This window comes from Eumetopias jubatus, unplaced genomic scaffold, assembly GCF_037043125.1.
Source record: "Eumetopias jubatus isolate StellerSeaLion01/CBP00866 unplaced genomic scaffold, mEumJub1_p1.0 scaffold_2, whole genome shotgun sequence".
NCBI lineage: Eukaryota > Metazoa > Chordata > Mammalia > Carnivora > Otariidae > Eumetopias > Eumetopias jubatus.
Genome location: NW_028274808.1, coordinates 102,636,970 through 102,653,638, shown reverse-complemented (window position 1 = coordinate 102,653,638; position 16,669 = coordinate 102,636,970). Strand labels below are relative to the sequence as shown.

The following is a 16,669-nucleotide window of genomic DNA, read 5'->3' as shown; positions in this document are numbered from 1 at the left end:
TTCACAGAGAGTTGCGGAAACCTCTTCTGAAATTCACAGCCCCCTCCCCCCTCCCGGATTTATTCCCACCCCGTGCACTCGGGGACAGACACGCCCCACTCCTGGGCGGGCCCCTAACGGGAGGTTCTACTTCCCACCCTTCTTCGCCAAGATCCGGACAAGTGCATTCAAGAAAAGGGCTTCCTCTACGGGAAAATGCAAACCCCCGAAACAGCCTTCAGCCCCTTCCCTCCTTTCTCCAAACCACACCACTTCCGAGGGGATAAAGATTTAGACCTCAGACGGGGGGGGGGGGGGGCACTTTTGGGCCTGTCATTCTTCCTAACTTTCAAAATGTGTCTTTTCCTGACCTGAAAAGGGCAGCAGCGAGGGGTAGGGGGTAAGTGAATGTGTCTGCACCAGAGAAAAACAGACGTGGCTTTTAACTTATCAGTAATGTGCAATGTTTGACCCGCTACGAAATGCCAAATTAGTCCTCAGAGTGATGCCGGTCCAGCTGAGAAGCCTTAGAAAAGGGTGCCTCATCAAAGATGCCCGTTGTTAACCCCGGGTCTTCACACACCTGCGAGCCCTTCTTCCTGAGCATCTTAAACATCTTCTCTGGGACCATGTTCTTTAAAATTTGGAGACGCAAAGCCTGCCCCAGACTGAATATAACAGGGTGACCTGACCATGGCCTGATCTAGTAGGAACATTCTCCTGCATTAACAAAATTTAAAAACTTCTGTCTATCAAAATGGGGAAGAAAAGAGCAATACTGCTATGTTACTCACTTGTGGTCAGGTTTCTTAATTCTGAATTATTTAGGGAAATTTACTTTCTCCTTTTCTCTCTTTTTGAACGCGGAATAGTTTAAAATGATAAATTGACTTTTACCTATTAAAAGGTATTCTCTCCAAAAAGTTTCTCACCAAAGCAAAAGATTCTTTGACAGAGAACATACTTTCGGGGGGGGGGGGATGCGCCACTTCTCCTCACGCTTTCATTGTTACCATTGTTTACTTCTTTATCTGTGGAAATAGCTTATGCTATCTAATTGATTAGAGAACTAGCCTAGCATAAAACAGTATGACCTTTAAACCATCTCTCACCTCACATATAACCTTGTGTGTTCATGGCTGCTAGTAACAGAGCCAAAGCCAGGATATTCTGTGAGCTATGATAAATGTGTGCATAAGAACTGGAGAGACAGCTCGAGAGGCTATTTTTAGTACTTTTTTTTTTTTTTTGCCATGCTCAAGATAATTCACTGATATCCTTCATTAATCTTCAGTACCAAGAGGCCAATAATACACTCAGCACCTTCCCCACGCCCCCATCATTTTTCAACAGTTGGCTAGCCACAAATCTCCTTCAGCAGAAATCAGTGAGAATCTTCACAGATTTTGTCCCCCAGCTTATTGATCTAAAGCAAATACTAAATAGAGAGGTGTTTACCTTTCTTTCATATAACTCTTTCATACTTCTAAATTGCTGATCCCATTGCTGGTTAACTTCCAAGAGCTGAAATTATTAAAATTTGGTAAATCAATATGGATTTTTGCCCATTTGGAAATTTGGCCAAAATGAAATCACTTTTTGGGGTTACCAAGATCTTGCAAGCCATGGGTGAAGACAATATTCCTTTTGCCAAGTACTGGTAGGGCTGGGATGATTTAACTGAGTATACTTTTCCCATTTTCATAACTGTCTCATACATGAAAAGCTATTAAGTCTTTGGTATATCTTGACTAGTCAGCTGAACCATTTATTAGCAACTTTCAATTTTGCTTAGTTATTTGAATTTTCATCTTTGTTTAACCCAATCAAAATCCAGTAAAAATTTGTGACTATTGATGGTTTTCTGTAAGATTTATTAATATATGAAGGGTCTTTTTCCAAAACTTTCCATATTTTTCTATGTGCTTACATTGTTTAATATAATGAAATATTTCTTCTAGCTTTTTAAAAGCAGAATTTATATTAACAAATTCCAAATCACAATAACCGATCACCATGAGCTTGCACTATTGTGCTTCTTAAAATCAACGCATGATTTGTAATGTATACTCAGTGAATGGATAATATCACCTTTTTCAAAGCATAGATTTTCAAGGAATAATAGTGTTACCATAAGACAATATTTAGAAATAATTTAGCCTGCAATTTGAAAGCTTTAAAATTATGTGCTAGATAAAAGGAAGAAAAAACACTATGACCCGTGTTTTAGGTTTCTTGTAAGGGAAGTCTGTAACTTCCTACATTAAGAGAAATTCCAACACTTTCAATATGGGACAGAGATCAAGAAGATAGTCACAATGACTAAAGGGAAGCAAGATATTCTCCTAATTATAAAACAATATATCTAATCCACACAGGCAGTCACTAGGTAAATCTTATGCTGGAAATAGATATGGCTATTTAGTATAGACTATATAATATTACTATATAAGGATATCTGATCTGTTGGCATTTAAGGATTAACATTTCTATGCTATGGTAACATTACTCTGCTATTGTTCAGTAATTTTCCAGAAAGGCACAATATTTTATGCAGTATCAACGAGGAGTAGAAGGCACCATAGAGAAGACATGAAGGATATAACATGTATAATGGTTTAGAAAAGTAATTTAAAAATTGGTAACATACACAGTGCTAAAATTATTACACTTTTCACCTCTTCTTCTGTCAAGAATAGAGGTTCTAACATTCATTAAACTGAGAAAAACAGAACTCAAAATAACGTCCATCACATCCCTAATGACATTTTAGAAAGAAACATTTTTTTTTATGATAATGCTCCTTAACCCCTATGTGGTTGGATGCCCAGCTCATGAAGTCATAATACCTAAGTCAATTACACTTAAAAGCCTGTGACAGTTTGGGTCTCAAGGTGTGTCAGGTTTCAAGGCATGATGGCACAGGTGATAAGCTCACATAGTCCATGTGGAGGAACATCTAAGTTTTGAGAAAATTAAGATTATAATTATCTGATTTATGACTGTCATTTTTCACTCATTTACACAAAACTAAGACTGAGTAAGAGAAATATATGTGAGTAAGAAAAAAGCACTCGCTCTCAAAATAATACTGTCCAATATCCTAGAGATAAATACTGTGACCCAATAACAAAAATAAAAGACTCTAGATATACATTCTATCTTATTAGTATTAAATCATGGTACATGTTGCTTCAACTAATATTTCTAAATTACCTCTTTTCTCTGTTTTTCCAAGCACCTTATCTTTTGTTCAAGAGAATTTGTGAAGTTCTTTCTGCTTGATGATTGATCACACTAAAAAAAAAAGAAAAAAAAGAGAGAAAAAAAAGAGTGAAATAAAATAGTCTATAACATAAGCAGGCGATATATTGTCCTTCACAAACTCCATGCATTTGACCAGCTCTCCTGTTGTGATTCATAAACATATCTATTCTAGCAGTATCAACCCTTACACCATAGTCCCTCATCGAGACCTGTTGATGGATAAGATTTATATTATGTTTCAGATTCCTTTATATGAAATAATTAACAAAATAATTCTCTAATAAATTACAAATGTATCTATACAATAGGCTAGCGAGAAATTGGGATTTCATGAGTTTGGATTAAAACGCTTTTCCAAAAAACAAAACAAAACAAAAAAACAACAAAAACAGAAATTAAGAGTATAATTCTTATAGAAATCAGGTAGGTTTTATGGATACATTTTGGGTGTTTCTATTAAGTCATAAACATTTCTAAAAAGTCATTTCTGTAGATGTGTCCATATCTGAAGAGTGGCCCTGGCAAAAGTCAGAGGAATGATAGAACCATCAAGAGAAAAAGACCAATACATATAACTAAAAGGCAGCAAATTGATTCTAAAACTATAATAAATTATCTACCTCAATGTCCATCATACAATTCTGTTATAGAGATGGTGGCATAGATTATCTGGTATTGTGTAATTTTAACCAGCCCTTTGAATAAAGCCAGTAGGTTATAAGTCTAGATAAATAATAAATCATTGGCACAGCATAAAAGTTAACCACCTTTCTTTTCAGCTTTTTTTTTTTCCCCAAAACTTTGGGGGTATTTATTTAAAGAAAGCACAACAGCTCTGGAAACTGTGGGCCATCTGTCTAAATGGACCACCAACAAGGTTCACTTAAGTGCTGTTTTCTCTATACTAACTCAATAGTCTTGTTACCATCTCATCTCTGAGTCATATAAACAGTACAGCTAATCTGGTAATGAGGATAGTCCTAAGTCTGCTATTCAGTTTTAGGCTCAAAAGTTACAGAAATTGATTACAGATATTCACGAACAATTAAATATTTTCAAAGTGTGTTGGCTTTTGCCAAAAACATTTATAGGAAGTGTTCTTTTACCAATCATCATGGGATTTCAAGGACTTTTTTCATTAGAAATGATTCATAAAACTATTCTATCTTTTCTCTACTTATCTATGTCTCACTCAACATTTTAGGTCTAGAGGATAATTTATATCCCTATGGATGCTGTCCTTAGTTTTCTTAGCTTCTTCTTATTCAGACCCATGTACAATTAAGACCAGATTTTAAAAGAGATATTCTTCTGTAGGTCAAAAAATTCAGAATTATTCTCCTTGTTTCTGACCTCAAGAAGCTGATTTTGGCTGAGTTGCAAAAGTAACATCAAAACCCCGGTGACAATATGTTGGGTCTTATAATTGGGCTTTCCCTTTTTTAGGAAGTCTAGACTCATTCTGCATCAGAACAGACTGAGTATTAGATGCTGTGAGCCAACTGTACTTAGGGTGTCCTGAGCTCAGCAAAGCAGAGGTGCAGTGAGACCAGATTCCAAACCAGTGGTTCTTAGTACAAGAACACATAAAAGTCACTGTGGGAGCTTGCTAAACATAGGGCACCATGAACACTGAAACAGAATTTCTGAAAAGGGGGTCATAGCACCTCCATTTCCTTCTTAATAAACTATTTTTTAGAGCAGTTTTAGGTTCACAGCAAAATCTAGTGGAAAGTACAGAGACTTCCCATGTGCCTGCTTCCCCCCATACCTATGTATGCATTATCAACATCTGCCACAAGAGCGGTGCATTTCTTACAATTGATAAACCTCTACTGACACATCACTCAAATCCATAGTTTACATCAGGGTTCATTCTCGGTGTTGTACATTCTATGAATTTGAACAAATGCATAATGACTATGGTATTATACAGAATAGTTTCACTGCCCTAAAAATCCTCGGTGCTCAGCCTGTTTATCCTGTCTCTATTTTTAATAAATTTCAGAGGCTACAGTGGTTCATACTGAAGTTCAAGTTTCCCCTATTCCAGACCATGCTTGGAGGCACAGATTTGGGGTCCTCAAAAAGTCTCCTCTCTATTTGTGATACAGACAAAAAAACTCTGTGAGCAGGAAACATTTGTATGACCTAGTCTTCTGGGAAACCAGATTAAGAGTAATTAAATAGTGTGCAATTTTTGCCATATATAATTTTCTCCGGAAAGAAATTGTACAACATTTGGACTTGGATTTTTATTTTATAGACTTACTGAATTGCAGATACTAAATCTACAAGAGAGAAAGAGGGAAAGCACAGTAATAGGAATTGCTTATAAGCCATAAATGTATCACCAGGGGTTTCTCTGGAGATTAATCAACATGTTACCATGTTTCATATGTCTCAGGTATGTATTAAAAATGAAGCAAAACTCAATCAAACACAAAGTTTTGGGAGAATTTTCCATTTGTATTTGCTCTGTTTTCCAATTGCTAAGGAAGGTATCTGATGTCTCAATAAATAACAAAGATTTTTAGTCATTGGTTCTACTAACGACCCACTTACAGAACAGTTATTCCTTGTATAGTGTAATCTGTGCTTAAAGTATCTGGGTATTTCCCTCTCATTTACCATAACACCAAAACCAACTTCTAATATATTCAAATTCTGACACTGCTAAATTAAATATCTAAATAAACAAAAGAGTTCCATTTAGTTTGCTATTATACCTCGGTTATTTCTAAAAAGAACTTTAAGAAAGCACTTTCATTCATTCATTCATTCATTCATTCATTCAGTGAGTATCTGTTGCAGTAACCAGTAACCCGACAAAAACTGTGGTATTAATTGTACATACATAAATATTTTACTATGGCTACTCTTTTGCTATAATATGTTCTATCTCCAACTACACCAATATTCTTTTTTAAATTTTACATTGAACCAAATTTCTCTAAATCAAGAGCAAAATATGGAGCCCACAGAACTGGGGGGCTGTAAAGACTTTGGACAAGATTTAATCTCACTTCGTAAAGGAAGAAAGGTAGCTCAGAGGGATCAGAGGAAATGCAATGGTCCACCCAGATACTTCTTCTTTGTTAAATAACATTGATCAAAAATACATAGCAGATATTATCTAAATAAAGTGAAGTAGCCATTTCTACTCTTATTCATCATTGCACAATTAACCATACGACATGCAATTGATGCTAGATATGGTCAATTCATCCCCTAGAAATGTGTTCTTACCTCTGCATGCTCCGTAGAACCTTCTGCAGCACTCATTCTAGTTGTGCCCTGTACAAAATGTGCTGTGGAAGCTGTTTTTCCTGGAGTCTTGGAAGACAGAAAGATAAAGAGAAAGAAAATGTCTCCTGCGGTATCTTTCAAAGTGAGATCAAATATATAAAATTTTAAAAAGACCACACAGTTAACTCATGATAGAAAATAACAGCAATAGTTTTTCATTACAAATGAACAGAAGTGACTCCGTATATGATTTACACAGAATAAGGTCATAAGCACAGCATCTGTGATTTTAACTTTTCTTCTCTTCCACATAGGGATTTCCCAGGATGTCTCAAGGACGCAGGCTGTGACTAAGACAGGCCTATTAGCCTCGCCTATGGTAAGTAAATTGTCATTCTTCCTTTACTGGCAGTTTCTCCCACTGGAGGAGGAAGTTACCACAGAAAGCCTGGGCAAACCAAGTCTTTCCTCAGTAGCCAAACTGCCATAACTTCATTGTATTTCCCAGAGAATTAAGTAACTGTTGACTTTCTGACAACTCGGTTACTTTCTAAAGGCAAGATTTTCTGGCAATGCCTTCTAACTGTGAGCTGAGCCGTGTGGAACTTACTGAATCATATGCAATTCTGTAAGTTCTACTAATTCCTGTGGAACTAAAAGAGACAATTCATTACAACAAAAACGGGCATTGTTTGCAAAGCTTATCTTTTATATTGGTAGAAAGTTTAAACTCAGTTCTCAAGTTTAAGACTGTCTTTTCTATAGGTCAAGTCCAGATTTTCTCCATGATTCATTTGCAGTTCAATGTTTTTTTGTTTTGTTTTTTGTTGTTGTCGTTGTTGTTTTTTTCACTAATATTTTTGTGTTAACTAGTTGACTCATCATTTTACAGGGCATTGAGGTAATGGAATCCTGGGTCGTGCAGATAAAAGCGTGAAAAGATGGCTGCTTGGAGCTATACAAAAGGGTCATGGTAGAGCAGAAGACTTCATTCTGGACTTGGAGGAGAGGGAGCAAAAAAGAGCCAAGAATACAGAAAACAAGGAATGTGTTGCTGAAGGAAGAGAAGAATTTACAGTCAATTTACATTTACATTTTACATTTTATTTACATTTACATACTGAATTTACGTTTTTTCTTTACACCTTCCAGGAGATAGTCTCTTATATGTGGGATAAATCCTAAAACTCCTGAAATTCAAACTCTTTAAAAGAGAATAATGGGTGCCCAAGATTTGGCTGTCCTTTTTCTCTTTCATATCTTCTACCACTTCCTAACTCTTCCTGTGCTCCAGCCATCCTGAATCCCCTTCATTTCCCGAAAAAAGCCATGTGTCTAATACACGCTGCTTTCTCTGCCCAGAACATTCCCACCTCTGGGCCCCTTCCAACCAGCTGATCTGGAAAACCTGGCTAATACTTCTCTTGCCCATGACCTTATTTGACCTCCTTTTACCAACCAAGCAGAGCCCTTACTTAGTATTTATAATAGTTTATTTACATATTTGCATGGTCCCCTCTGTACCTACAGCACTGACACACAGCAGGTGTTCAACACGTTCGGCTGAATGAATAAACTGATATATACCTACATGCCAAATTTATAGATTTTTTTTGCTGTGTGTGTGTGTGTGTACATGGTTTTGTTTTCTGCTGGATTCTTGGTCTGTCTTGGGGGTACCCTCGAGTGAAATGGAGTGATGTTTCCTTAAGGCAATATCCAAAAATGCAGGTGGGAATCAAATTGTTCAGATTTCTAAAAGTAAGAGTTATGACTCACATATGATCTGATTTTAGGGGCTATAAGTGGAGACTTCCTGGAGACGGACACTTCATTGACACTAAAACCTGCTCATCAAAAAAGAAAAAACAAACTCTAACATGAAAATATTTTCTTCCAGTCCTCCTCCCCCACAACACAGTTATATGTATATTGTTCAAGGTTCCCTTCAGCCTTATCTGTGTATTTGGTAATCATAAACCCAGTAGATGTGGTTAACATTAACCTAGGGGAGTGGTTGGAAAGAATATTTCTTGCCAGAAATTGCTGTCCTTGGCCTTGGTGTCTTTTGGGTCTCCACCGTACAGTTATCCCGATGCACACTCATTGTTGCAGCACAATATGATGTGATGGCTTCTATGGAATGGAAATCCTCTATTTTTGCATTTTTCATTACAATACCTTTGCCTCTTCTGCTATGCAGTTTAACAGCAAATAGATTTTCCATTAGTTCCAGAGAGCCGTGTGGTAATTTATAAATTAACAATAACTCTTCTGGAGAACCCCAAGTTTGGTTTGAGAAAAAAGGCACTTACATTAGGACAGCCCGAGAAATAAGCTGGATATTTTCTGTTACACATGCCCTCTTTACCTCATCTCCAGCCTTCTCACATGAGCCATGTTTGAGTCTGGCTTGTAGTCAAACTTTGCTTCGTGACAAGTCTTACTAGCTGCTATAACCCTCAGAGGAAAACACATGTCACTCCATGTTTCCAAGAGGATTCTGAAGAGTCCTCAATTTCTCAAGTGACTAAAATATTACACAGAGGAAAATAATGAACAAAGAGAGATATGGTGAAGAAAAAGGACCAAGGAACTACCAGTCACTCTCATTTAAGTTGATGATAATTCTCTCAAAACTAGTCTAAGACAGATCATCCCATTTCCATAAATGCTTGGAGGCGTTCTTTGTCAGGTAAAATAAACATGGCGGGGTTTTTTGTTTGTTTGTTTTGTTTGTTTGTTTTACTATCCTTTTAGAATAAGGGTTGACACCCTACTTTGCTTCCTGAAACTTCATGAATTTTTAGGTGAGTGTGTTTTCCAGGCAGGACTGAAAGCATTGACTGGGGATGCAAAGGTCTGACTGGAGTCAGCTCATCTGGATTCATAACTTGGCTCTACAATTCACTGCTTGTGACTTTGGGCATGATCCCTAAGGCCTCTGAGGCTCAAGTTCCACATTTGCTGTTTTTTGTTTTTTAATTTTGTTTAATTTTAATTTGGATCAAATTTTAATTTTTTAATGTTTTTAAAGATTTTATTTATTTATTTATTTATTTATTTATTTATTTATTTATTTGTCAGAGAGAGACAGACAGACAGACAGACAGAGCACAAGCAGAGGGATAAGCAGGCTCCTTGCTGGGCAAAGAGCCCAACGCAAGACTCAATACCAGGACTCTGGGGTCACGACCTGAGCCAAAGGCAGACACTTAACCACCCAGGCATCCCTCAACTTCCACATTTGTAAAATAAGAATAGTCACGGTGTCCTCCTTGCTATCTATGATAATACATATAAAAGCTTAGATACTAATAATAATATGACCTTAAAGAGAGGGATATTGATCAAATTATTTGTGCAACAAATTATACAACAAAAGGAAAGGGCTATCAATCAATCAAGGTTTCATACTTGGCACTGAATGGATGCCAAAGGAAAATAAGCTAAGGTCCCTGCTTCTAATGAAATTACTGTATACACACATACACTTGCACACACACACACAGCTGCCTGTGAGGATCCAGAGGATAGAGAGCTCATTCTCAGCCTTGATTGCTATGGAAGGAGCTTCAGTTTCTGCTGGGCCTTGAAGGGTGGATTGGATTTTGAGAGGTAGTGAGATCTGAGGTATATTGCTGTAATGAGAGCAACATAAACAGAACGGAGGTGGACAAGCCTAAGTATGAAGGATTCTAACAAGCCCAATGTAACTAAAGCAGAGCTCATCTAAAGTTGATTTGGATCAAATTGTGAAAGGCTGTACATTTCACATGAAGAAATTTTGACTTTATTGCATTGGCTATGGAGCCACTGAAGACCCTTGAGAAAAGGAATTTTACATGATCAAAGTGTCTTTTTCACTAAAAAGAAGCCTGCATATATGCATTATGTACCAAATGAGTGAGGTTGACAACTGCAATACCAATTAATAGATATCATCAAAAATAATATTTGAAATATTTAATGGCTTGTGGTAATCCAAATATTTAACAGTCAGTTTGTCTACGGCACTCAGAACAAACCAGTCATGCTGCGATATTAGTCACACACTTGTCAATTCTATTTGGATACACCTCCTTCTCCACTTGTATAAAACCTATTTCGTGATCTTTTCCATAAAACTTGTCTTCCCCATCACAGTCAATGGCAACTTTCATGCTCTATATTACAAATCTTGGAGTTGATATATTTGGTTCCTCTTTCTCTCACAACCTGTATCCAATTTATCTGAACATTTTGTAGGCATTTTGAAAGTATACCGGAAAGGAGAGCAGCACATTGGCCCAAGAGCCTAGAAGCTTCCTAATTCAATGAGAGAGCGGCAAGGTGAAATAAACATGGCTTTTGATAACTTTTTCAAAATGGGAACTTTAGTGTTTGTGTCCTGATTTTATTCACGTGCAAATTTTTAGAGAACATCCAGCCGTGGCTGAAATCTGCCTCTGTGTCAGATCCTGTTTCCACGTTTACTAGTTATGTGACCTTGGGCAAGGTGCTTAGCAGCTTTGGACTGATCAAGCCACGCTCAACCCTGAGGTGCAATAACTTAACAGCCTCTGTGTTTCCGCTCTTGCTCCTCCCCGCCCCCATCTATTATCATAATAGGAGCTATTGTGAATCTTCAAAAATATGTCATTTCATGACACCCCTTGGCACAAAATCTTTCAGTGACTCCTCATTTCACTCAGAGTGAAAGTAGAACTCCACAGAGGATACCACAAGGCTCTTGGCTGTGCTTCTCTGAGTTCTTTCTCACTCTTCTTCCCTCTGCTCACTCTGCTCTGTGTCTTGTCCACATTGCTGCCCCATGAACCTGGCATGCACGTTCCTTGTTCTCACTGCTGAGAACTATCTTTCCCCGAGATATCCACATGACACACCCCATCACCTTCAACAGGTGATTGCTTAAATGTCCCCTGTTTCTTGAGTTCCTACCTGACCTCCTGATTTAAAGTTGCTCTCCATACCAACACTTTCTATCTACCTCCCCTGCTGTATCTTTCCATACTGTTATATATAACACATCATAGATTTTTCTTCTTTGTTGTTTCCCACCGTTAGAATGTAAACTCCATTGATAATAATTTGTCTGTTGTGTTCATTCCATATTTCTCAAATCTAAGATCATGCCAATTGTTTTAGTGCCTACTCAAGTACACATAATGCTTAGACACACATAAAGCTTCCTCTCTACCCAAAACTAAATCAAGAATGTTCCTGAATCAGCTATCTTCTTAAGAGATTATAAAAGATCTAAGGATCAAAATCTTCAACTTCTTAGCCTCCAAACTAGGAAATCACCTCTCCTTTCAGACTCCAAATTTGGGCTTGGACTAGGAGAGTCAGATGAGAGAGGTGTCCCATATTCTATAACATTAGGGGGATATATGCTTTTGACCCTCCAGCTTCTAACTCTGAAGCAATCCTTTCAGGAAATTTAGAATGTTGCTTGAAGTCTGTTCCCACTACACACTTTTACTTTTAATTAATCAGATACATCCTAGGATCCTAGGGCAAATTGGTGTATGCTGACTACTCTGTAGTCTTTATGAAATTGCAGACCTTATGCGACTTCCACATCTGAAGATTTCTCAGCACTACACAAAGCAGGTAACAATGAGCCAGCTGGACCATCAGCCCTCCCTTGAAGGCCCCCCTGGTTCTTCAGAGCAGTTAGTTATTTCCTCCTTTGTGGTTCCAGGGTGCTTTGTGAGGCATCAGTTCCAGCATTTACAGTAAGTCATTAATTTTATATACCTTTTCTTCTGAGAGGCTGGAAGCTTCTTGAAAGTAGGGTCAATATTTATCACTTGAACGTTGAGAATTAACATAGTACCTTCAGATTTCAGAGTAGTGATACCATATATTTTTATTGAACGTATCTGTTTATGCATGACTCTTCAGTAGGAAATCGTAGCACACCTCTGCTTCTAAGAATACAGCCCAGAGGAGAATGAACACAGTGATACACAAAGCTATATATTCTGCCTCCAAATCAAAAGAGATCGAGTAGGAGTATCAACCCATTTTTAAAAAAACTGTTCTATTTCTGTGTATTTTTATTCATTTTATAAGTAAATATTTTATCCTTCCCTATTTTGGTTATATGATTCTCTCCATATTTTTGCCTCCATACAAATCCTGATTTAAATTTTTTTTCTTAATTTTGGCTACTATTTAATAAATAAACAATATAAATAATTGTATATGGGGGAATTTTTAAAAGGCATAAATGTGGTCTTCAATAACATTTCTTACAATTGCACAGTGCTTTATTACATCTTATGAGATAAGTTAATATCTTGAAGTATTAACTCATGATCCTTCCAAATAGGAACGGCTCTTTGTTTTATGTAACTCGTCCTTTCTTTGCTTGGTTAATGATATCTTTTGCCTCCAGGGCTGATTAAGTTTGCCATTGAATGCAAAGGGAAAAACAGTCCCTGTTCAAAGTTTGATTTTCTTTCTTTCCTTTTTTTTTTTTTAAGATTTTATTTATTTACTTGTCAGAGAGAGAGAGAGAGAGAGTGGCAGGCAGAGGGAGAAGCAGGCTCCCCAATGAGCAGGGAGCCTGTTGGGGGGCTCCATCCCAGGATCCTGGGATCATGACCTGAGCTGAAGGCAGACACTTAACTGATTGAGCCACCCAGGCATCTCTAACCTTTGATTTTCAAAATAGACTCTCCAAACTCTAGGGACCATCTTGAAAACCAAAGCCTTGAATTGCAAAAGCTAATTTTTTTTTCTGAAAATTATCTTTAAAAGAATTTTTAAAGACTAACTCCTCTTGAGCAGTTTATTTTGGGAAATGACTCAAAAAATAACACAGATTGATGCATACAAGGAGGAGTGAGTAGGTAGATAGGAAGTATAATAAAATGTTGGTGGCAACATTTAGGTGGTGGACATACAGGTGTATATCATAAAATCCTTTCAACTTGGTTATATATTTGAAATTTTCAGAACAAAATGAGAAAAAGTCAGAATCCAGGCAATAAACCTTAAGCCATTAACAACTGATAGAAAAGATGGTAGATGAAAAGTCAATACAGCATTTTCCTTATTTCTTCCACCCCCACTCCCTCACTGAAGAATAGATTTCAAGGTTTCATGGCCTGAGGGAAAATGAGAAAAGATCAGGGAAAAAGAGTATCTGGATGGTTGTGAGGTCTCATGAAGAAATGGAGTCCTACTCCCCTACTTTTGGGGACTCATCTATCATCTATACACCATGGTACCCAGCTGAGACTTTGTGGCATGTCTAGGTCCTGAGACAGCTCAATCCCAGAGTGCTGTGGAAGCAGAACCAGAAATTTCCTACATTCCTGAGAAGAATGCAAAAGTGCTTAACTGAGAAGGATGCAGTATTTACCATATGGCCCTGAGGATAGGAAGTGAAATGAGTGACATGGAAGCTTAGTGACTTCTAGTGAGGTTATGGGCCAACGAGAAGACCATAAAGAGGAGTTTACATTAGTGCCAATGGCATTGTAAGATGGTGGATTATTGTGGCCTAAATGCCTTCACCCTAAAGTTTCCAGAAAAATACAGGACATCCAGATAAATTTGGATTCAAGATATACTTTTTTTTTTTGTATAAGTATGTCCCATGCAATATTTTCTTGTTTGTCTGAAATTCAAAGTTAACTGAGTATCCTAGATTTTTATTTGCTACAACTGACAATCCTATTCCACCTGGATTACCTCATAAAATCTGCTTCACAGACCTTATGGACCATTGGACCATTACGGGGAGAAGGAGGGAGAGGAGAGAAGTCCTGCAATATAAATTGCTGGAGAAGACAGTGAAGTGGCCGACATTCCCTGTAGCAAAGCAGACTACATTATCTTCTAAGAGACAGGATGGGGGTCCTAGATGGAAACTAAATTCAGTTTAGAAAACAAAAATTATATACTTTTGCACACATGAGTTCTGTGGTTTGGAACATTTTATTTGCTTTAATTTGAACTTCATAACAGCCCTATGAGGTTTCAGGAGAGTTATCTTTGATGGTAACATGGATTAAGTTGAAATTCAGAGATGTTAAGTGACATGCCCATGGTCATTGCATGACAAGTGGGTAGCTGAACCCATACTGGAGTTCACTTAGCCCCCCATGTTTATTCCCCACAAAGAACCTTTTATCTATATGGGGAAGATACAAATAACACAGCTGAAAATTATTAGACAAAACATCATGCAGAAGCCTGAGCCTTTAAGGAACAGAATTCAGGCAAATTTCAAGCTTTCTTGAGGGCTCGATATGAATTGGCTTGACCTCGGAGGTCATATCCAAACAAAATCTTACCAATTTCCACCACCACTTGCCTAGAGATTAATTTCTACTACAAATAACTAGTCGTCAGTGAAGAGAAATTTAGCTTCCAAAAACTATAATCCTACTTGAATTAAAATTTTTTTTCTCTTCTCAGTAAGGACATTAATTCCTTATCACTCTATATCAATGCAGATCACTTTATATTTCTCGTACTTTGCTCATGTGTTGACCTCACCTTCATTCATGTACACATTCTTACAACAAATATTTATTGATTATGGGCTATGGATTGGGTATTGTGCTAACTATAGGGATATAAAGATGAACAAAACAGACACGTCTTTCACATATTTTCTGGTTTTTGAATATAAATCTGAAGATCCGAGGGACCACTCCATTGAGGATGGAAATGTTTCTGTGTCATTTTGTAATCAACAAGTAATTAGCTTGGACATTTCAGGGTAAAAGAGACTACTTTCTTCCTGAGACAATACATACCAACATCACATGCATAGGTTTGGATACTATTTTTAAATAAAAAATTATAACTATGTATAATTAAGAAAAAGTACGTGCATATAAAGATGATGCTGGAGGGGTACCTGGGTGGCTCAGTCAGTTAGGTGTCCGACTCTTGGTTTTAGCTCAGGTCATGATCTCAGGGTGGTAAGATCGAGCCCCACGTCAGGTTCCATGCTTAGTGAGGAGCCTGCTTGAGATTCTCTTTCTTCCTCTCCCTCTGACCCTCACCCCCTAAAATATATAAATACATCTTTAAAAAAATTATACAGCCCTCCCTGCTGAAATTAGATAATGGGATTCAAAGAAGAAGCTAGTCATTATATGAGAAAAATATGAAAAATAAATTGGGGGGCTCAAGCTCATCCTACTAGCATAAAAATAACAAAGAAGAAGATGATGATGATGGTGATGATGGCAATAATGCTATGCTCATTTAGCCCTTTATACTTACAAAATGCTTTCACATTTTCACTCACTTTATAGTTTTATCACAGTCCATTTTACAAATTAGAAAACAATATTTTGATCACCAAAATTGTATTTTGATAAAGAATACTAGCTTGGCTTTAAAAAAAGGAAACAAGGAAAGGGAAACTAATTTTTTTTTTTTCAACAATGTGGTTACAGAAAACACGTGTCAACTTACTGTAGTTTGCAGGAAGTTTTTCCTTTATAATCTTTCCAAGTGTCATAAGTTTATATCACTCTCTGAATCATCAAAAAAATTTTCCCAGGGCTTTTTATGTTGGGAAGAATGTCCAGATCTAGAATTTGTCCTCAGTTACTAGGAAATCCTCCCTCAACTTGTGCCAAAGTTATTAAAAGCCAATTTCAGGTACTGCCTCTTATTTAAAATCAGAAAAAAAAAAAAAAGAATCCAAAGACAAGACAAGCTTCTTAAGCAAATTCAGTTCTAGTGGATCTTCTTAAAATTTGAACAGTTTTTCTTCTTACTCCCAAGTTGCATCTTTATTTCCAAGAATTACTGGAAATGTATTTGTCCAAAAAATACATTTCAATTCTCCTCTCACTTCTTTTGTATTTCAAGACCTACAATTACAGGGTCACAAATTAATGTTCATATATTAATTTTCTCATAGTATTAGGACCATGTCTTGGTTTACTGTACTTCTATTTAACATTCATTTTGGAATTTGAATATTATTCTCACATAGACAATTTTGTTTTAAAGATTTATTTCTTTATTTGAGAGAGAATGCATGCACACATGTTAGTTGGGGGAGGGACAGAGAGAATCTCAAGCAGACTCCCCGCTGAGCATGGAGCCCCACTCAGGGCTTGCTCTCACAACCCACGAGATGATGACTTGAGTTGAAACCGAGTCAGAGGCTTAACTGACTGAGCCA

General features: G+C 37.1%; 1 protein-coding gene across 2 annotated transcripts in view; it reads right to left on the bottom strand.

Moving 5' to 3' along the window:
- Positions 1-16,669, bottom strand: part of TNIP3 (TNFAIP3 interacting protein 3) — an 87,420-nt gene that overhangs the window by 26,993 nt on the left and 43,758 nt on the right. Inside the window, exons 3-5 of one of the 2 annotated variants that reach the window (XM_028102292.2) lie at positions 6,496-6,582; positions 3,196-3,276; positions 1,438-1,503 (exon numbers count right to left, since the gene is read on the bottom strand). In XM_028102292.2, coding sequence (XP_027958093.2) covers positions 1,438-1,503; positions 3,196-3,276; positions 6,496-6,582 — 234 coding nt within the window. Of the gene's footprint in view, positions 1-1,437; positions 1,504-3,195; positions 3,277-6,495; positions 6,728-16,669 lie in introns of those variants that run through there. The other variant, XM_088021057.1, reaches the window with a different exon arrangement.